The 21,756-nt window shown below is 51.8% G+C and overlaps 6 protein-coding genes across 6 annotated transcripts; 4 read left to right on the top strand and 2 right to left on the bottom strand.

Moving 5' to 3' along the window:
- Positions 1-630: 630 nt before the first annotated feature.
- Positions 631-822, top strand: PPTG_24103 (hypothetical protein; the record flags this gene model as incomplete). Its single annotated transcript, XM_008915194.1, has 1 exon — positions 631-822. One exon carries the CDS (start codon positions 631-633, stop codon positions 820-822), a length of 192 nt encoding a protein of 63 aa, XP_008913442.1.
- Positions 823-1,854: 1,032 nt separating this feature from the next.
- On the top strand, positions 1,855-2,755 carry PPTG_17451 (hypothetical protein; the record flags this gene model as incomplete). The annotated part of the gene is made up of 2 exons (XM_008915193.1): positions 1,855-2,255; positions 2,308-2,755. 2 exons carry the CDS (start codon positions 1,855-1,857, stop codon positions 2,753-2,755), a joined length of 849 nt encoding a protein of 282 aa, XP_008913441.1.
- Positions 2,756-7,492: 4,737 nt separating this feature from the next.
- PPTG_24102 (hypothetical protein) lies at positions 7,493-8,102 on the bottom strand (the record flags this gene model as incomplete). The annotated part of the gene is made up of 2 exons (XM_008915192.1): positions 7,493-7,913; positions 7,972-8,102. The coding sequence occupies 2 exons, from the start codon at positions 8,100-8,102 to the stop codon at positions 7,493-7,495; spliced, it is 552 nt and encodes a 183-aa protein (XP_008913440.1).
- Positions 8,103-14,343: 6,241 nt separating this feature from the next.
- On the top strand, positions 14,344-16,078 carry PPTG_17448 (hypothetical protein). The gene has a single exon (XM_008915191.1). The coding sequence runs from the start codon at positions 14,421-14,423 to the stop codon at positions 15,861-15,863; it is 1,443 nt and encodes a 480-aa protein (XP_008913439.1). The 5' UTR covers positions 14,344-14,420; the 3' UTR covers positions 15,864-16,078.
- A 2,406-nt stretch (positions 16,079-18,484) lies between these two features.
- Positions 18,485-19,631, bottom strand: PPTG_24101 (hypothetical protein). The gene has a single exon (XM_008915190.1). It carries the CDS (start codon positions 19,378-19,380, stop codon positions 18,772-18,774), a length of 609 nt encoding a protein of 202 aa, XP_008913438.1. The 5' UTR covers positions 19,381-19,631; the 3' UTR covers positions 18,485-18,771.
- PPTG_17447 (hypothetical protein) lies at positions 18,717-20,582 on the top strand. The gene has a single exon (XM_008915189.1). The coding sequence runs from the start codon at positions 19,766-19,768 to the stop codon at positions 20,378-20,380; it is 615 nt and encodes a 204-aa protein (XP_008913437.1). The 5' UTR covers positions 18,717-19,765; the 3' UTR covers positions 20,381-20,582.
- The last annotated feature ends 1,174 nt before the right edge of the window (positions 20,583-21,756 follow it).

The raw sequence follows: 21,756 nt of genomic DNA, 5'->3' as shown, positions 1-21,756 counted from the left end.
ACCAGAGGAGTGTAACCAGCCCCGCCGACGGGTACACAAGGTGAGCTCTCAGCAACCCCACGGTTATTGGAGTACCCCCTCCGTTAGTCGGCAGTCCAGTGCGTGTCAGAGTGGATCGCAACGCGATTTTGTGACAACCACCCCACCACAAAAGTCTGTGACGACGGTGCACCAATTCCTGAACTAGACCTCGTCAGATATGCAAGGGGCTCCGGGTACAAGCAATAGCTACGATGTCGGCGTGTCAGCTCTAGGAATTGACACGCTCGTGATGGGACAAAAACTCACAGAGGGCTCCGTAATAAGGCGTCGAGATAACACGGACGGCTCCACTCTGAGAGTTGACGACGCAGCAAGCGGTGCTGGCGGTTGCAAACATCCAGCACTGGAAACACTTGCATGCTCACGTACAGCTGGGCTGCACGAAGAAACGGAATGCAATCAAGCCGGGCTTGATCATTCGTTTCCGCGGATAGAATCCGGCGACGGTTATAATAACGGAAATCCGTCAAGGGTGGGCCTGTCCGTGGAACAAGTGAAGACATCGGAGAAGGCGTCGAGCGTCGAGCGTCGAGCGTCGAGATGTTGAACGTCTTGACGAGGACTTGTACTGGATTTCAGTACAGGTCAATGTCATTGGAGAATCCTCCGACGAGTGCGTCGGGGTTGACGTCGCTTCCAGCCATGGGCTGGATGCGCTTCGCGAAGGACCTGTTCGATGGACACATCGAACAGATATGCATCCTTTCAGACATTGAAAGGATGAAGAGCGAAGCGGAGGAGTTGAGAGTTGAGAGAACTCCACGCTGCGAGTACAACTGAGAGTGAGGACACTCTCAGTGCGACGACGAAGAAGTAGCGCTTCGAAGAGCATAGCTGGGGCTCACTGAAGTCGAGTCCCTTCTATGATGTTCTGCTGGAGCACAAGAACGTGCTCCCGGAAGAGATTCCTGCGGAACTTCCGCAGGACAAGGGAATATAACAAGTGGTTGATCTCGTAAGTCCCCACACAGTGCACCAACGTTCTGTGCCAAGAACCCACAGGGCAGACGGTGCATTGTGGTGCAGCGGTGTCAGTCAAATCTGATTAAGGCAGATCACCGTTCACACATTTCGCGCAGACGCCCAATACCGGAGGGGGTTCCCAACTATCCGTGATCAGCTGAAGTAGGTTATTTTGTTGTATATGTTGGTGGGCGGAATCCATTCTCCGAAGGTGTCCAATATGTGTAGAGTTGACCGTCCTGGCGGGGACCGGGTGTGTGGGGCAGCGCGAAAACTGTTCGCTTTGTGCCGGAGTATTCGATCTAGATCGAGGCCCTGATCGACTCTGATCGGCTCCGATATAGCGTGTAACGGGGTTACACGCAAGTGGCTACATGTAGCCACTTGATTACGACAATGGGTTTCACATTGGTGAGAGATACACCAATGGTTACATTTGACAGACCACTGGTCTGTGTGCATTTAGATTTCCTATTGGTTGAAAGGCGATCTCTTTCAACCAATTAGCTTAGCAGGATTCTGCCAACCACTCGGTGGCAAATACCTTTCATTTAGAATATCACTTTAGGAGGAAACCCAAACACAAAACATAAACATAAATAACAGTTCTCAATTTTACGGTAAATCGGCTTTTGCTTTTCATATTTAAGTAAATCTAAACTTACGAGACTTAAGTATAGTTAATCTAAGTTTAAGTAAACTACGCTTCCTCATACACGTGCGCTAACGTGTAAGCCGAAGTAGTTGACACACAGCGAGTCCATTACACCGTGTATGCAAAGATAACGTACACCCTTATCCCGTTATACCTGGTACCACTTAGTCGTCCTTCCAACGACCAAGATCAAGATGACCCACGTTCTGTCGTCTGAAGGCATGGGGGTAACACTAGAGCATGAGAACTTTCCCCACCTCACGCGTATCGAGCGGGAAGCCCTCCATCGACTCGCCGTAACCTCCGTTGAGTCCGTCGTCATGTTCGCTGCTGATTTCAGCGACTCCGGAGCGGCACAAGAATTCATGGAACGCGAGCTCGGCAGCGCACAGCGGCGAGTGTCAACTCCCTCGCGCTTCATGAAGAATGATGTGATCAATATTGAAACCTCCACGTACTCAGGCGTTGGGAACGATCGTCTTCCGCTAAACCGCTGGTTTCGCGAGATCGACATCACGATCAAATCGAGATTACTCGAGTCGGAGTCCGCAAAAGGGAACTTCCTACTCTCCCGGTTGAGTGGGAAGGCGAAGGAGTGGGCCCTCGGTAAAAAGGTTACTTCCCCAGAGACTTTTCCGACGTTGAAGGCTCTTCAAGAAGCTGGCGTTCGAGCTGCCCCAGGACGAGTCGAGAACGCGCACGGCGTTCTTTCCCCTGAAACAAGGGGAAATGCCGGTGCGCGACGATTTACAGAAATGTCGTCACCTAGTGTCGTGCATCATCACCAATCCGATCGATGATGCATCACAGGTTCACGTGTTCGTCTTCGGCATGCGCGAGGGCATGACGAGATACTGCCTAACGCGAGCAGAGCCGAAGACCCTCGAGGAAGCCTTCGCCATCGCACTGCGTGAGGATTATACGGTGTCGTCATCGTACGGCAAGGCGCTGTCGGAGGAGGCTCGGGTGTCGGTGCCCGAGCTTATGAAGATTGATGTAATCGAGGCATCATCACGCGGTGGTGGCCCACCGTATCGGAACAACCGCGGTGGTCGAGGGCAAAGCCCACTGATATGCTTTCGATGTCGAAAGTAGGGTCACCATGCAGCAGTGTGTCGCGTACCTGCCCCTGCCTTAGCCCAAGCAGCGGTCGTCAGAGACGTTGAAGAAGCCATCCCAACCGCACAGCCAAAAATACGGTCGAGACCAGTAGGTGCGGGGCGGTCTACTGGCTGGAATGGAGGTCCAGGTCCCCCGGTGGCAGCCCGACCTCCTAGCCCCTCTGTACTACAATGCCACCACTGCCAACGATGACACGAGACTGATTTTCGTCAGTCTACATATCGAAGGCGCGCGGCGTCCTCTCCGCGCGCTCCTCGACTCAGGCGCAACGAATATTTTTCTCCGCGCGTCGTGTCTGCCGCTACTTCCGTCGAGCGTAGCTGTCAGGAAATGTTCGACGGATGTCGTTGTTAAGTTGGCTATGGTAAGTCACACCGTGGAACGCGGCGTGACGTGTCGCTGTCTTACACTTTTGACGGCTTCACGAGCAGCGACGGGTTTTTGGTGATTGAGATGAATTACGCCTTTGACTGCATATTGGGAATGCCGTGGCTAGCACGATACCAACCGGAAATCGACTGGCCAGCACGATCGGTTAAACGCCGTGCTGATTTCGACGTCAGTGAAGTTTTCGCGCATCTCTTGGTTGCACCAAGAGATTGGCTGAACGTCACAATAGTGGACAAGACATCCACGTTACAATCCATACATCGAGTGAGCGATGGCCCTCCTTGTATGGCTTCCTCCGTGTCGATAAGTGAAGCCAAAGGTAATAGAGGATCCTTGTTGGTGAGCATGTGTTGCTCCCGAAGCTGAACGAGACGGTCGAACATGTGTTGTGAACCAACTTGTCGAGCAAATGTGCCTCCCAACGCGAAGGACGGCGGTCGAGCACGAGGTGCTCCCGTCATCCGACGACGAGAATTCGTCGGCCTCGAGTTCGTGCTCGAGGCAGTTGAAGAAATCAAAACGCAAGAAGAGCTCGCGTGGGTGCCTAAATAGGTCACGCTACACTCCATCTTGTGGGGGGGGATGATGCTGATCGTGTCGAAGTGCTGTCCGTGCTGGAGTTCTCCACCAGCACGCTGAATCAGCTTCGTTCCAGTGAAGTTGGAAGCCCACCTTCCGATGCTGCGTTGATTACCAGTCTCCCGGGTTTGTCATGGAAACACTTTCTCCGGGACTTAAAGGCAGGAGAAATCGAACAAGTCTGTATGATAACCGACGGCGACACTTCTCCCGTTGCACTGAACGCGGTCAACGACGTGACGGAGTCGTCACGATCAGCGGCGGCTGAGCCAAAGTCGGGGCGAGAAGAGCGGTTTACGGCTCAGTCATGGTCCGCTCTCAAAGCTTCAGGCAACCCTGTGTACGAACTCGCCTGCGAATTTGCAGACGTATTCCCTGAAAACCTTCCAGCCGAGTTACCCGCCGATCGAGGCGTTCGACACGAGATCAATCTCGTGCCAGGGTCGAAGTACTGCGTGACACGGCAGTGGCCACTACTGCGAGACCAATTTCAAGCCATCGATGAATTCTTTAAGGGACGCCGCAAAGCTGGTCATGTCCGTGGGAGCATCTCGCCACATTCAAGTTCCACCTTTTGTGTGAAGAAGGCAACCGGAGGCTGGCGCATCGTTCACGCTCTCAGTAAGCTGAATGACGCCACAATTCCTGCGCAGACGCCAATCCCTTGGAAGAACATGGTCCTAGACTCCATGTCTGGTAGCGAAGTCTTCAGTGCGATTGATCTGACTGATGGATTTTATCAGATCTTGATGAGGGAGAGTGATATTACGCTCACGGCGGTCAGTACTCCCAGCGGCATGCTCTGGGAGTGGCTCGTCATGCCCCAGGGATTGAAGAGCGCTCCAGCGACGTTCAACAGGATGGTTTCACACGTTCTTCGGCCGCTTCGGGACTTTGCACCCAGCTATTTTGACGATATCTTCGTGCACAGTCGCGCTGAGGACGGCCTCAGCGCTGTCGCAGTGCTTCTCCACCATCTTCGTCAAGTCTTCCAAGCGATGCGGGACAACAAGTAGTACGCAAATCTGAAAAAGTGTGTCTTTTCCCCGATCCGTCCAAGCCGTTCTACGTTGTTTGCGATGCTAGCAACTTTGCCATCAGTTGCGCGCTCATGCAATTTGATGAGGGCCATGAGGGCGTCGTGAGCTACCAGTCTCGACAGATGAAGCCGGCTAAGAAGAACTATCCCGTCCACGATAAGGAGCTCCTTGCAATGCTTTCGCTCTGATCAAATTCAGAATGTACTTGCTCGGCGAAGAAACCTTTGCGGTATACACTGACCACGCATTGCTGAGAACTGCGATACGAAGCCCGCATTTGTCGCAGCGTATGGCTTGATGGTTGTCGTTTTTCTCGGAGTATAACTTTGTGGTGCACTACAAGCCCGGCAAGAACAATATCCTTGCCGATGCCCTTTCGCGACGTCCTGATTATGATCCGAGGGTCTTGTTGGGTCATCAGACTAATCTTAACGACGAAGATGATGAGAATTGCGCTGTTTGTGTTGCGCTTGGGAATGAATTCCACCATCGCGACTCCGGAGTTGTCCATCCAGGAAGAAATTGAGGCGGCCTATGCTGACGACCTCTTCTACTCCGCCATCATCAACCTCCTCCGTTATCCCAGCGACAAGACGCTGGCAGCGCTTACGCGTCCGACTCGAACTCATTTCGAGCGGTACCATCTTGACGGCGATCTGTTGACGTACTCTATCGACACGTTCGACGCTCCGCGGGTCGTCGTCCCCGCTCCCGACGACCTTCGTGCCCGCATCCTGCACGAATATCACGACGCACCCGTTGGCGGACACCTTAGTCGTGAAAAGACGTTCGCTGGCCTGTCGCGTGGCTTCTATTGGCCTCACATGTACAAATGGGTTCGTAAGTGGATACGCTCGTATCAAATTTGTCAACGTGTTAAATCTGCGGGCTCTGGCCAAGCCCCGCTACGTCGGTTGCCCATCGCCACCGAGTCGTGGCGATCCGTTAGCATGGACTTCATTTTTGGCCTCCCACCTGACAAGCAGGGACGCACGGGTGTCCTGGACTTCGTTGATCGTTTCAGCAAGACGGTTCATCTTGCCGCAATCACCGCCCAAGTTACCGCTGAACAAACTGCGTCCTTGTTCCTTGACTGTGTATTCCGGCATTACGGGCTGCCAGAATCTATCGTGTCGGACCGTGATCGTCGTTTTACATCCGCTTTCTGGAGTTACTTGTTCAATCTGCTTGGAACGCGCCTTCTCATGTCGACGGCAGCCCACCCCGAGACGGATGGGCAAACGTAGCGCGTAGATTGGGTTCTTGAAGACGTTCTAGACAGTTACGCGACGTCGTTCTCGTCGTGGAGTGATTTTCTGCCACTTGGTGAGTTTGCGCTGAACAATGGTGTTCACGCGTCGTCTGGCCTGATCCCATTTTTCGCTAACAACGTGCGGCACCCGCGCGTTCCTGCGCCGCTTACTATTCACCGGTCGGATGACGCGGCGGGCTCCGCTCTTGGTGGGGGAGGAAACGCTGGGCGAAGCACAGGACCACCGCCTGTATTGACGTCGAGGTCAAGCGGAGACTCGAGATTGAGCACCCCCGAATCGGCTACACCGCAATTGGGTACATCTGAGTCGACTCAAAATTTGAGTATTAGGCCTAATTTATATTTGGGATTTGGGTCAGATCAAAATAAACGCGACCATTCGGCCCACGATCTTTCCAGCCGCGACCCCTCGCTGAACACACGACGAACGATCGACGGCACCGGTGACGAACACCGGCGCGGGAACGCGCGCTCCTGGAACAGCACAAGCAAATGCTGTCGCTTCCCGCATTCACTCAAAGACGCCGCCGAATGCCGCAGCGCCGCCCGCTGTGGTGGCGGCTGCAAACTTTGCACCGAAGGAAGATGAGTCTCCGATCAACTCGGACGCGGTGTCCGAGTTCCGGATTCGTCGACAAGCCATCACACGATTCGTACGTGATGCCCTACTGACAGCGGTCGACAAGCAGAAGGAGTACGCTGACAGACGGGGTCGGAAGAACACATCGCGCTTTCGACGAGACGATCGAGTCTTGCTGTCCACGGATGGCATTCCATCAGCTGCTGTGACGAACTTGGGTGCTAATAAGTTAGCCCCTCGCTTTATCGGACCATTCAAGGTGACGCAAGTGATTGAAGACGCTTACACGCTGGATATACCTAAGTCAATGCGCTTGCACCAGTGTCTCCAAATCGCACAGGCGACTCATCATCACCCGACGCCCCTGTTCCGACTGAGAGGCGAGCCTCTCAGCCGCGTATGCGCGCCGATCAGCAGTCTCCGCAAGTTGATCGGCCTCCCGACGCATGAGGCGATACAGGTTGATCGTCAAACGCTCCACTGCTCCACTCTCCTCGGCTCCACGAGAATAATCCGAATCAGGAAGCCCGCTATCGACGAGACTCGCCGCCGCCACTAGTTGATGTGGCGGGTAACGAGCGCTGGATCGTGGAGAGACTTGTCGACCACGATGTGCGTCGTGGTCGCGAGGGTCCCCCTCGTGACGCTCGCGGTCGTGCCCGTCGTAGCGAAAAATATTATCGTGTCCGCTGGCTTGGCCACTCTCCCACTGGTGGCACGTGGGAGCCACGTAGTCGCCTGCTTAAAGATGTTCCCGAACGACTACGAGGCCTCGCTCGTGGCGGCGAGCGTGACTGCTGTCGTTATGAACAACTACGCTCCCGACAGCGACTTCGGCTGCGCAGACGTCAATGTCGACGCGATACCCTGTGGTGAAGTGTGTTGCGTAACCCCGCCTGCTCCAGCTGCGACCACGATCGGTCGTAGCGACCGACTGCCTGCCGCTCTACCTCGCTCAGTAGCCAGAGATCCAGTAGATGCTCCCATTCAGTGCGAGTCGGTCGATCACGAGCCTCAGAGCAGTTCCCACAGCCTTCCACAAGGTGCACGTAGCAGTTTTGCCACTCGCGCTGTGCCAGCTGACACACGCGCTCCCTCAAATCGCCATAGCGTGGTTGCTCCAATTGCCCTCGCGGTCTTCGAGCCAGAACGTGGAGACTGGCCTTCACGTCGCGCGGCGTTCCAGCGTCGGATGAAAGAGCACCACGAGCGCTGCAGGGCATCGTGTGTGTGTACGCGAAGTTGGTCGTCTTCCCAACCGATAGCGCGCTAGCGAGCGAAGAAGCCCTTCATCGAGTCCAGCGGCTCGGGTTCCTCGGCGTCGTACAAGCTGTAGAGCTCCCAAGGCTTGAGGTCCTCCACCATCACGAAGTACGCTGGAGTGTCCGTCGAGTTTGCACTGGAGCTTGCGGCCTGCATCGTCGCTTGTGTTGTGGTCGCGCGACTGGTTCTTGTCATGCGCGTCGGAGTGCTTCATGCCGTTGTCGAGATTATTCTGTGTTTGCAACTAACGGGACTGTTAGTGCTACTTCGAGAAGGGGGTGATGTAATGGCCCCCATTGCATATATAGGTGATCAGCTTGTCTCGGTTGGACTGACGCTTCCTAGCCACCGTGTATGCAAAGATAACGGACACTTTTAGCCCGTTATACAGGGCGCGTCCCACAGCTGTTATCCACGGTCCTACCATATTCGGGCATCTCGATCTCCCATCTCCTGCGTCTCGTTCACTCTGGGTAGGCCTCCAACTTGGACTCCAGAATTTTTGCCTGCGCTTCACTACAGGATCGTTCATGTGTATAATAAGCTGAACAATACGACGATACCGGCGCAGACGCCGATACAACGAAAAGATGTCATCTCCGATTCGATATCCAAGTGCACCATCTACCAATATCTTGATCTGAGCGACGGCCTCTATCGAATTCTCTTGTGTGAGCGAGACGTCTCTCTGGCGGTGGTGTACACTCTAAGCGCCATGATTTTGGGTGTTCGTAGTGCCGTAAAGAGTGAAGAATATCTCTGCTATATTCGATAGGTGCATGACGCATCTATGGCGCTCGGTGCGTGACTTTGCGCATAGCTACTTTGACGATGTATCCGCTCGTGGCCGCGTTGTAAACGAGAAGTCGGAAGTTGAGTTACACAAAAAGCACCTCCGTCAGCTGCTAGGGCTTATGCGTAAGCATAAGCTCTATGCGAACCTGAAGAAGTGTATCTTCGGGGCGAGCGAGATACCCGTCCTTGGGTGTCTCGTTGGGAAGAATAGTCTACACCCTGACCCAGAGAAGGTCAGAGTGATCAATGAATGGCCTACGCCATCCAATGTGAAGGAACTGAGGCAGTTCCTTGGGCTTGCAACGTACTTGTGCAAGTACGTTGAGAACTACGCGGGCAAGATTCGCCAGCTGTCGCAGCTTCTTAAGAAAGAAGCTGAGTGGAACTGGACTGCTGAGTGTCAGCAGGCCTTTGATGTAGTCAAGCAGGGCTTGACTAAGGCGCCGGTCTTGGCAGTGGCTGACCAAGACCGCCCGTTCCACGTCGTGTGTGACGCATCCGACTTTGCTATCGGATGCGCGTTGGCGCAAAACAACCACGACGAGCGTGGTCGTGTCAATCGCGCCAGTAAAAGCCAGCTGCGAAGAGCTATCTGGTACATGACAAGGAATCACCTTGGCATGAAGTATCAGGGCGGGCATGCAGCGAAGAAGCATTCTGTAAAATGCCAGATAGAGCCGTATTATTTGACAGTATTTCCAACATGTACGCGTTGTCATGCCTTTCAAGCGCCGTCAACGGACCAATGAAGCGCGGAGTAAATTTGCTTGTTCCAAAATCCAAATTGGCATGTCGAGACAGGTTCTGTGCAGTTAACAGAGCTAATGAAGCCTTTCTTTATTCAATTGCGTTCCTCTGTCGAAATTGTCTGCATTCATCTTCTGTATACCCATAGAGGCTGCTATACCGTCTTACAAAATCTCGTAATTGCGTGCGAATGAGTTGTTCAGCACGGCTCCCCTCTCCACAGCAGGCCCAGCCTGCTCGATGTTGATGGTGGAAGGCCTATAAGCATCACGAGCCATCTAGTCTCGATGGCTCAACGGTGACAACGAAGCAGCGCGAGCCAGCTTCTAAACTGGGATAACGCAACGAGCAGCCTCGTCCGTTCCATCCCAAGTTCAACTTGGATGTTTTAATCGATTAGAGTGGTTACAGCGACTTGCGCTTTTTGTAGCGCAGCTCATATTGCAAATCGGCGTGCTCCGCGCTCTGGGGCCGCTCAACGGAGACGTCACGATCGCGTAGAGCGTGGCTGCCACGGTAAACCCAAGTTGGCCACGGATTTTCTGATCCAGTAGGTTCCTGAAATGGTGAGGGCGTACGAGGCACGAAACCAAGTGCAGGCATAGTGCCTGCACTAGCGCTGCGATCACCACCTGGACTGGGTGCATCGCGTTACTTGAGTTGAATGAGAAAGTTTCGAAGCGGCGTAGGTACACACGCAAGCATGTATCCGAAGCCGTAGTGCAAGCATGAGGTTACAGGTAGAAGTGCGCACGGGTTTCCCGCCTTCATAACATCATTATAGAGACGGCCGACAATGTAACGCGTAGAGATAGTCGTGAAGCACTGGTGTCTGGGTCAGTGTTGAAGTTTTCAATAAAGGCGTTCCAGGATTAACAAAGTGGCACCTACTCAGGAAATTTGCTTTGCGCGAAATTCTCTTCGACGCATTTTATCGGAGATCGTGGAAGCGTCCGATTTAATAGCCACGCCTTTGGGTCGTTTAACGGATCAAAATGTTGGTTGGTAGCTTAACCTTCATCCACGATGGCGCTGCACACGGACAAAAGTACCTGGGCCGTGGTGGAATCGTCGTAATGCGAGATGCCTCGAAGCTATACATCGATTTTCACTAGATCCGGAAATTGACTTGCCATTTTTAGTACCAACGAGGTTTTGCTTGATCGTTTGGACCGTGTCTTCATGAGTCTTGATCCCGTAGTCCTTGGCAGAACCGCTAAACGCGTCAGCACTTGCCACAACGAGTAAACAGGAACTTGGAAGCGAGTTCTATTGCGCGCTGTGCCACAGCTTCATCAACAGAAACACGATTGTAGACGAAACGGTCTTCACAAACTAGTCTCCGCGTATCCTCGTATACGTTTAAATATATTTTGTTAACACCACGTGGGCTCCCTCTGTTGCTGGCTTAGTTGGCGGTTTTCCTAACTGTTCTTCAGCTCATTGCAGCCGTGCTTAAAGTGTTTGAGCTCCTTGCAATAATAGCAAACATGCTTTTCTTGATTTATTTCATCGACGGGAGCATAGTGATCAGGCTTGTATGTGCGGTTGCGAAATCGTTTTTTTTTATTTTGCTGTTAAATGGGCTTTGGCTTGGCGGGCCATGGATCCGTTGCTCTTGATCAGGTTTCTAACGATTAGGTTTGCGTTTACCGCCAAAGTGCGCGATATACTAGTTTACAGTTTGATCTATCACTTCTCTCAGGATCGTCGAGTTATGAAGCTTGACGTTAGCTTGGATCGCGCTGTTGAGACCTTTACGGCAGTAGCTTACTTGATCGACGCCACTGGTATCCGCAACGCTGAAGTTCAATTACGAGTACTTCCAAGTGTACACCTCGATGCCACTGACCTGGTGACGTTGGCGAAACATGCGGCGCAGCATGACTCAGTAGTTGGAGGATGTAATGTATGGGAGGTCGACAAGTTTGCACGTATCCAAGAAAGCTCAACCTTCAGCTTTAACCCGACTTTCTCCGCTGTGTTATGGGTGGCGTTGCGTGTCGTGTCAACAAGTGCTAACCGTATATTAAACTGTCCTTGTGGCAAGGAGGGGGTGGTGGAAAAGATGCGGAGAAGTCCACGAGGATGAGTCTCTCCCCGACCAAATGTTCAGCAGCCAATCGTGTGGCTGTGGGAGCCCCTATATTTAGTAGTATCCTGCCTGAGAGGATACAGCAATAACTGATATTTCTCTGGTCCATTAAAAAATTAACCGTTCACTAAAACCTGTGATAACTTCCGTTCTAACAGCTCAATGTAGCTGTAATGAGGTTCAGTATGAAGATCTTTATTGGTACTACCACAACTTATTTTCCTTTAATGCGCGTTCCCGCCATCAATGTCAATACATACCCAGGCAATTAAACTATTGCTCTATAGGGGACAACGTTTTCTTTTTCCACAGTATCATGAGATATAATCGGACTCAAATTTAACAATGTCTACGAGAAAGCGGAAAAGGAGTTTAATCCAGCAATATACCACTGGAAACAATCCGATTTATGATCGTTTCACAAACAGTCAATTAGCTCAAAATAAAATCCTTTAATGATCGATTTTTATCCAATCATATAGGTCAAAGAACGAACACGAGTTTTTGTTTAATGAAAAACTGTTAATTCTTCTCATGAATGGAGAAGTACTACTACTACCCTAACATACTGCACATAGATGGGTTTGTATTTTTTTAGAACCGTCCAGTAGTAGTACAAAAGCTATAATTAAAGGGCTAATTTCCATAAATCGAAAAACTCGCCAAGCAACAACGCACATGTTACAAGAATCTGCTGTTATCTAGTTACCTGAAAACCTAGCTCATTTCCCGCCCGATGATATCTGCGTCTACGTCCGCCAAAGTTAGATGCTGTTATGCTCGCGTGCCATGAACAGTTTCCCATGACACTGTAATGGGAGTTCTAATGTGTTGCCAGTATGAGCGGAACAGAGTATCGAATCAAAAAGATCGTTACTGCAGCACTCATCATGGTTGAGAAGTCCTAGTCTGATTTACGGGTGGAGATCTGAAGAGACCACCGACAGCAGATGAAAGCCGCAAAAGCGATCATTGTTGTGGTCCGATGCACATGCTCGATTCTCAGCAATAGTACTCCCAATAGCAAATCTATAGAGCGGATTCGTGGGATCGCTTGCATCACCGCTGAGATGTGGCGCCAAGACGTGGTGGGTCATAGGCTGCGCTGCACTTTGACGCGATCGATATCCATACTATGTTGAAGTACCAATTCGTACAGAGTTTTTTACGAGATTATTTACGTCTCGTGTAATTACGCCGTATCCCGTAGAATATCGACTGGTTAGGATTGATTGTTGGTAGAATACCTGGTAGAATAGCCTCACTTTCCTTTTGGTAAAGCCACTGAAGAGGCCCCGGCAGGGGCCGAAACGCGTCTGGCACGCGACCAACATGGATTGTCATTTCACCTACGTTTCCTCGCTTTAAGATACTAGATACTGTTTTGAACAACATATTCTGGTGGTTTGCGGTGTTAACACCGAGCTGCGATACGCCCCCATCCTCTCTGATAATACACTTCAACATGGCTACATTTGACATTGTCAAGTTGTGACTGAAATGTCCACACCCAAAGAGCGCATACACTGCAATACCGTGTACATATACTCAAGTTTTACTTACGAGTCTGGAGCGCTCTGATGAAGCTGACACCCAGGAGCTTTGCGAGGGATAGCCTTGAGCTGGTGCTGGTATTTCCATACGGGACGACGGGCATCGACCAGCGTCAAGCGCAGTCGACATGGCCGTGCAAATGCGCCCACACCTTGGCCACATCGGGTTGCGCAAAAAGATGGCGAACGTAAGTAAGCCCTGCCAAGCAGCGGCAGAAGCAGCAGCTGCAACATGTTGACGCGTTGGATTTGGAGCGACAAAAGCCTGGTAATTATGAAGGCCGACAACGGAACATCATTAAACTCGAGGGCCTCTTGCCATTGCTCTCTAAATGGCGATGCATGTATCCAGCCAGGTATATATTGTAATCGAAAATTTACGCAAGAAGGGCTCAATGTCAACAGCTTCATAATCAGCTGAGCATGTCGAAGTTCGTGTCACATCATCAGGAATTTCACCAAGATTGGGTATCCATACGATTTGTGGACATCTGGAACCCGCTCGGGGGCCTTTCTTTGGTCTGATTCTTTTACTCATAGCCGGGACGCGTTCATAAATGAGATCCTAAATTAGGTCCCCAAATGGGCACATCAACCTCTTTTCTGGTCTATGCTGAAGACATACAACTCGAACCAAAACTTTTTTTTAGCATGTGAACTCTCACGCAGGAACTATCCCATTACCTGCAACGAAAGATGATGCACCTGTCCCCGTACGTAATCAGCAAGGGACTCAGAGACCTTCACACTGTGAAGTTCACAGAGGTTTTCATATACCACAGTAGCTGTCACAATTTCCGAGTTAGGAGTTTCTATTCTATGCAGCGACATCGAAGACTATGTAGTTGTACCCATTCGACGACAACATCGGATCATTCTCAATCTATTTGTTTTATTGTTGCATACAGGGAAACGTGAAAGAGTTCGCCTGAGCTTTGCATATTCAGTGCTGGTATTCACAATCAGTGTTGCGCGAATACCATAGCTCCACATACTCAATCGGACCGAAATTCATCGAGTAAACTTGCTTGACCTCTTTTGGCAGCTAAACCCGTGCATCTGAAATGGGCCAGCCTTTCTCGAAAAATGGGTAGTGGGCGACTAGTGCATAACCGAGGCAGTGGAGGACAAAGTCGCTCTCGGAGCGACAGGGCGCAGGGCTGGTTGCAAATTTTGGGGGGGGGGGGGGGGTGGTGGGGGGGGGGGGGGGGGGTGAGTTGGCTGCAGCGACTTTGTCTTCATTTCTCTTCTTGCCGTCTTCCCCGCAGGCACCTCCGCGCTTGTACATCAACACCTTCAACCACGAGTGTTCTCACGCCCTACATGCGCATGCAAATGACGCCGTCGTCCGCACTGAGCGGCGCCGAGCCTGTCATATATGCGCCCAAAGCGGCGTTCACGTACCGCCGCATTGACGAAGAGGATGCGTCCCCCGCGCATCTTCCCCATCCTCCTGCCCCGTCGACCTCGGGTGTTTTTCAGCCGTGGTCTTCTGCAACGGACGCCAAGCCTGAGTCGACTAACGTTGTGTCGGCCCCCATGCAGACGCAAGAGTTGACGTCCCCAGTCTCGGCTAAAAGTCCCAAGCAGTCCAAGCGCGACCTGTTCGTGTGCCCCGAGGTGCACTGTGGCAAGCAGTTCCCACGTTCCTTCGCATTGCGGCGGCACATGCGTATCCACACAGGCACGAAGCCATACGCCTGCGACTACCAGGGCTGTGCGCAGCGTTTCAACACGTCAGGCAACCTTAGTCGCCACAAGCGCATTCACAGCGGTGAACGGCCCTACCCGTGCTTCTTCGAGACGTGTGGCAAGCGCTTCAACACGAGCACCAAACTCAAACGACACATGCGTATTCACTTTCCAGACGGACAGAACCTCTTCCGGTGTACGGAGCAGGGCTGTTCATGGGCTTGTGACAACTACAAGGAGTATGTACAGCACCAAAAATTGCACGGCAGTGTGGCTGAGGGATTTAACAACACCTCGGACGAGAATATCAACGCTAGCAACGGCAATAGGGAGAGCCCCAAGGCGACACGTGTAATGCCCTCGCCCATGGGCGTCATGCATCCGGGCTCCGAGCCTCGACACGTCGAGTTCCCGCAGCACGTACAGCCGTCAGTTATGAACGACGACTTCTACCAGGACCGCAGGATGTACGGCAATGTCCCCAACCCACCGATGATGATGCACAAAGAGTCCCAGCAACGGGAAGAACAAGCCTATCGCCGCGTTCCAGGCGGGTCCGTCCTAACGTCCAAGTCCTTTATGGACGACAGGACTCAGTCTCAAGGAGCACCGCGCCTTCCATTCCCGACACGTGCCTTCCCGTCCGAGACCGGTTTACTGGGCTCTTCGTTTCATCCTCTGACTCACTTGCCATCGACGTCCTCGCATCGTTACTATGACTCAACAACTGCGGCCAGTTCTGTTGATATGGCTACATCTAGCACTCCGAATTACGTGCCATCGGGCTCGTATGTGTCTAGTCAAGTCCCATACTCGTCGTATGTGCGCGGGGGAGAGAGCAATGTACTTGTGAGTTCGTACCAACCTTCGTCAACGACGACGACGTTCATGACGTCGGAGCCCCAGTACACGCCGTCTATCCGGCAGTACGAGAGTTCGTCCCCACACGATGCTAGACAGCATTCTCCAGCTCAGCAACCGCAATCGCAGCCAGGGTACGGAAACAATCCCGTGCCGGCTGAATTCACTGGAGAGGAGCTCAGTGCTGTGCTGGAGCTAATGAAGGACTCGTGAGCGGAAGGTGGAGAGGACGGAGATGTTTGTTTATAAGCTTGGAAACTCTTTGGAGTGGAAAAGTATTCTAGTTTTTTGAAGTAGTGAGGCAGTTCGAGTGCAAGTGCACAATGTGCCTGCACTTTAATGTTGTAAATAGGATATTTGCTATGACATTGACAACTAAACCGACTGCAATGGCTTCAGCAGATGCAGAAGCGCCACGTGTAACTTCACTTCAACGCAGACAGACGGACGATGGCTTCATTTGACCCCTTCGAGACGAGGATGGGGCATCAGCTTATTAACTCGTTAAGCGCTAGCGGAGCCTGTGCGCGCGGCGTACACTTGACGCACTCGAGCGCCGCCCGCAACTGAAGGATGCGCGACGTTCGTCTGCAGTTCCGTTGACCGAGCCCATCGAGCCCATCATGTTGTCAATAACACTTAGATTAAGTATGAAGCACTCTGACTTGCAGAGACTATGGTCGTTGACGGCTCTTGAAGCGCAACACAACTGCAACTTGCTTGGTTGCTCGTTCAGGGACGCAACAAAACCCGGTCGCTGATTTTTGAAGCAGTGGTCAGAGAGTGGGATGTCAAAGAGAGCTGTAAAGCTGGTGGTGCACCACGTCGACCCGTGACGCGCTTCATCAGCGAATCGTGTCGCGCTTTGAACAGACGATATGATTGGATATTATTTTGATTGACGAATCAGAGTGCGTTAAATTGAGTCCTTAAAAATTTGAGTGTTTGAGCACATTTGGGTTTGAAGCCATGAGTTTTTGGGACCTATAACTTCAACTTGACATTGAAGTGGCCTTTTGAGACCCGCTTCCGACACCACATATACGCTTTTCCTGGCAGCACCCAACGAAGACTGCTGCGAGACAAAACACCAATTCTCTTTATCCCGCTGAGGACATACTGTTTTCTACAAGTTACCAGCAACGCAAAACAGCAACGCAAAATACTCGTAAGCTGTCACGTACCTTCCGCATAGACCAATCGATAGGACGGGAGAGCAACCCAAGCTACCGATACGGCAAATGATGCAAGCCAACTGTATGTCCTCCACCCCAGCTATTCCAGTCCATGTTTTGCGCAAACAGAGTTGACTGCGCGAGAGCAAAAGCGATCGAAACGGGTGTTATCTCCCTGTTTACTTTCGGAACGCCGTTTGCGTTCCAAAACAATTCGAGATGCACAATCCTGTTCCAACAATTCCCCGATTCACCGATATCCTTTCGGACGAACGCACAATTAAATGTAGTTACTACTATTAACAGCCCCAGTCTTATCTTACTTGGATGATGATGGATTGCTATCTTCAGGCCTTAAAAATCGGGCCATGAATTTCCAGATTGCTGGCGCAAGTCAGCCGATACACGTAGCCAAAAGTGAAGCGAAGATGGTTCGTGTTGGCATCTAATCATCTCGGTTCACTAACGCAAACGTCATTGAACCACCGCAATGGCTTCCAAACGCACAACTTTTTCGCGATGCTAGGATTACTAGTTGCGACTATTTACAGAAATGGTTTACGAGCGCATTGAAGCATCAATTGTATCATCCAAAGCGTGAACAAAGCTCCGAACGGCAGTTGATTCATCAGAATCAATCTTCAACAGTTAAGTATCTATCACCGTCACGGTTGATAGCAATAGCATCTACGGGGTTATGCTTAGAGAGACGTCAAGGTTGAGCTATTAGTAAGTATTAGAAGGTATTCACTGTTGTGAAAACCGCTTCACTACAAGAGAATCGAAATCCGACTAAATCAAAAGCGTACAACCTAAAACAGTGATTAGTAAGCAAGGAGTGCTTGCCACAATACTATTGTATTTTCTCTCCACATCGTCAGCCATCCGAAAGCTGTATTCTAGCCTGCAGCTCCCCGTTTCCCTGGTTCCATACATGATGCGGAAAACGAAGCTATGCCGGACTTCCTGTTATCATTCCCATCTACGCTGACCATGTGCTGCAGCTGATTGCATAAAGATTCCCCACTTTGGCAGGCTTTAACCAGTAGTGCAGCCCCAACTTGTATCTCTAGAGAACGATACCACCATTATGTCTGGCGGAAGGCTGAAGTTGTTAACTCCCTTGATGTAGTAAATTGTATTTACACATCACATGGACACTTGTGCACGTTTCGCACTATCCATGTTGCACAATGTGGTGTAGTTATCAGTTTTCGGTGAAATTGCTTCTCCCATAAGGGAGCCTCACACCGAGGCTGACAAGCTTTTAAAGAACTTGACAGAAAACTAAAAATACAAAACATGACCTGATAGGCTGGTGATGAAAACTCTGCTCCGCGGTGGTGTGTATATCGCACCTCAATGGTGGTGGGACTACTTAGCTGTATGCCCCTATACGTTATACGGGCATATAGCACCTACCACCATTGAGGTGTGATATACACACGACCACGGAGTAGAGTTTTCAGCACCATTGAGGCGCGATGTCGTACTTCAAAATTATATTATGACATACAGATGCAACGTTTGGATGGTTCTTGCAATCTATATTTTGTTTGCTGCGCACATCTATAACTATGCCATAGCGAGAGTCAGCACAACTTATTTACCTACGAAGCGAAGCCTCTATCCATAGCAAGATTTCCATCTTGTTCAGCAGGAGGGGGGGGGGGGGGACATCGTTGAAATAGACGCAACGAGAAGATGAAAACTGTATCAGTCATTTCTACCAGTGTTATCCTATTTTGTCCACAAAGAACGAAAGAACGCCACCGCAGTGTAGCGTGATTCATGCTCCGCCATGCTAAAGCGTGAATCTGCAAGACTATCCATTCTCGCAAAAATGATTCGTGTCCATGGCTGCATCATATGGCAGGTTTACTCGCGCGCTACATCGTTGAACGCCATCCTCCGTGTTCACTCTGCGCCACCTGCTGTGGAAATGATCAACTCCAGATGGAGGATAGCGTTACAGCCCAACTCGCCCCAGCACGAGCGGCTCGGATTGCATGACGATACAGCTCTTCATGACTTACCCTGGTGTGCGCGTAGCGTTTACTACCCCCACACGTTACACCGAGAAGCCTGAACGCAACGTCATGGTCTCTACACGTTAGCATTGTCACGCTACCAGTGTGGACAATTCCCACCCAGCGGTCTTGTAGTCTCTCAGGGTGTGTTCGCGTATCGCGAGTGGTGCTTGGGGCCCAAGCTGCGGGTGTCGACATGTTAGACGAGGCCTTCTGCCAAAGACAAGGCAGGAGCGCCGCAACTCGAGTCGACTCGCTGGTCGCCAGTGTCGAGTCGCCACGAGGGACCATGGTGCGCGAGTCACACTGCGACTGCCTCCTCGAAGCAGACCGCTGTGGCGACTCACTTGATCTCTGCCCGGCACCGCAATGCCTGTGCTGCGTCACATGCAGCTGGATTGCATGCTGGGATGTTAGATAACCCGAATAGCGACGGCGTCCGCCCTCGCGACACGCCGTGCGAGACCACGGGCTGCTGCTCCTGCACGAGCAGGAAACGTCGCCACCTTTGTATGTGTGTGCCATGATGCCACCGTCATGTATTATCGATGCCGTTGGAAGCGTGCACTTGGGTGGCGCCGATCCAAGTGACTCAGTACTTGGCACGGCCAGCCGATCGTCTCTAACCCGCGCGGCTCGACAAGAGACCCTGCGCTCGCACTGCTTTTTAGCCGTTCTGGCTGCAGCCGTAATCGCGACTTGGACCAAGCGGTCAGCGAGCGGGTCCGCACCATCACGTCAGTCGCTCTTGTCTCTCGGCCGGGCGGAAAGCGTCCGGATACCCCGAAGCCGTGTCCTCTCTTCATTTTCATTTTAGCCAAGCCGCACTGACTCACGTTTGGTCAGCAGTGCAGAGTCAACCTACTTGCCTTACTACATCCCGCGTCACCATTTAAATCCTCATCAGACCATGTCACCCGCACAACCCCAGGCGCAGGACCCCGCGGACGGCACGACTGTGAAGGAGGTCGCGCCGTTTCTCAAGAGTTTGCGCCTCATGCTAGACAACGAGAGTCCACGCATTCTACGCTGGACGCCCGACGGCAACGCCTTTGAGATCCACGACATGGCCGCCATGACCGGCTACGTGTTGCCCAAGTATTTCAAGCATCGCAAATACGCCAGCTTCCAGCGTCAGCTCAACTACTTCCACTTCCGCAAGTGGACCAAGTCGCGCGCCGTGGTGTGCACATTCTCCAACCAGTTTTTCCAACGCGACCAACCGGCCTTGACGTGGCGCATTACACGCAAGCGCTCGCTGTCGCCGGCCAAGAGCACTAACAAGACACAGCAGGAACAGAAGGAAACGCGGGCACTATCCACTCCGGATGTGGAGTTCGATCCCAAGGTAACAGTGCAGACGGCACTGCCGTCGCAGCACCAGCAGCTCGGGTTGTTTGATGAGGACGCATCATTGGCCTGGATCGACGTCCTGTACCCGGAACTAGACCTGGATCTGCTTGATGACAACGCCCCGACCGACACGGACTGCTTCTTCTCCCCGTCGAACTTGCTCTCGCTGTAAGAATTCCTGGAGCACAACCATTTATTTAACTGCAGCGAGATAGCTCCTATACATTCGTTTAGACTACAGCTACCACTAACCGACGTGGCCTTCACCGCCTACTCGGTACCCCCGGGCTACTTCTAGCTCCGGAGCGTCTTTTACCATAAACTATCCATGTACACGTATGATCAAACATTGTGCTTCATTGACTTGTCAGGACTTCTCTTGTTGTTCTCTGTTTTCCATCGTCAGTGGGCGGTACTAACGCCATCACGAGATGGTGGCGGTCTCCTTATCAAACCTGACTGCGCAACACATCGGCTCCACACCCGAAATCCAGGCAGTGCCGACATGGATCGGCCTCTCGATCCGCAAAGTCGTTTACGGGCAATGCATTATGCAAAACGGCTCATGCATGGTACATGCGGCGCTTGGCCAAGCTATTATACCTGCCTCGTCTCGTTTGTTAGACAAGCCGTGTATCGCCGCCAGAGTGGGACGGTGGACTGTACTCCAGGCTTGAGTCTCAAGCTCCCATACGTACATACATTCATCACGCTGCTTCAGTCCGTTCAAGATCGACATGCCCATAGCGCAGCACAATCTGCGTCAATACGGTGGACACCTGTGCAAGTATACCGTTTTTTCTGAACGTAATTTTGTCCACTAAGACGCACGACAAAACGCCTGATTACGAGCGCACTAGCATTCACAAAACACCGAAAATGAGAGACGGAGCCACTCGGATAGACTAGCAGACATGGCACTCAATCGAGGGACTTACGTGTGAGTCAGCTGACTTTTGCCTGAGTCGCATGGTGCCACACTTCGACCTGATACTTTGAACGCTTCAAGCTCTTTAGAGAGAGTTTTCTGATGTGTGCTCCCAGTACACCGTGTACTACTACGCCTGTGTTCGCTTGCTCGGCGCTGGGGTGCACAGCCAAGGGAGGAATCTCGCCTGCAGGATTGTCGTCAGGGTGGCTCAAGGTACTTTTGCAGCAGTGCTCTAGCCTGCCCTTGGCGTACCAATGGCAGTGCCTTCGCATCATGCACACACACGAATCAATGGTGCATACTACGTAGTATTGTACGGACTCAGCCTCAACGCAGAGACGTCGCTCGTATTTTTTGATACTATCTTGGCCATAGACTACTACACACTACATGTACTCGGTTGTTCTCCAATAAAATAATCTTGCAGACGCATTCAAAATTGCCGTTGTTATGGTAACTCGCTTGGCAAAATACACCGCAGTTGCGTCACAACTCGGTGTAGTCAAACGCGTGATCGCGGAACGATGGGTGCGCTGTGTTGTTGGTCTGCGGTTCGAGTGACGAGTAGAGTACATCGACCCAATGGCATCTAATCATCTCGGTTCACTAACGCAAAC

This window comes from Phytophthora parasitica (genome assembly GCF_000247585.1).
Source record: "Phytophthora parasitica INRA-310 unplaced genomic scaffold supercont2.68, whole genome shotgun sequence".
Taxonomy (NCBI): domain Eukaryota; phylum Oomycota; class Peronosporomycetes; order Peronosporales; family Peronosporaceae; genus Phytophthora; species Phytophthora nicotianae.
This window is presented reverse-complemented; position numbering and strand designations above follow the sequence as displayed.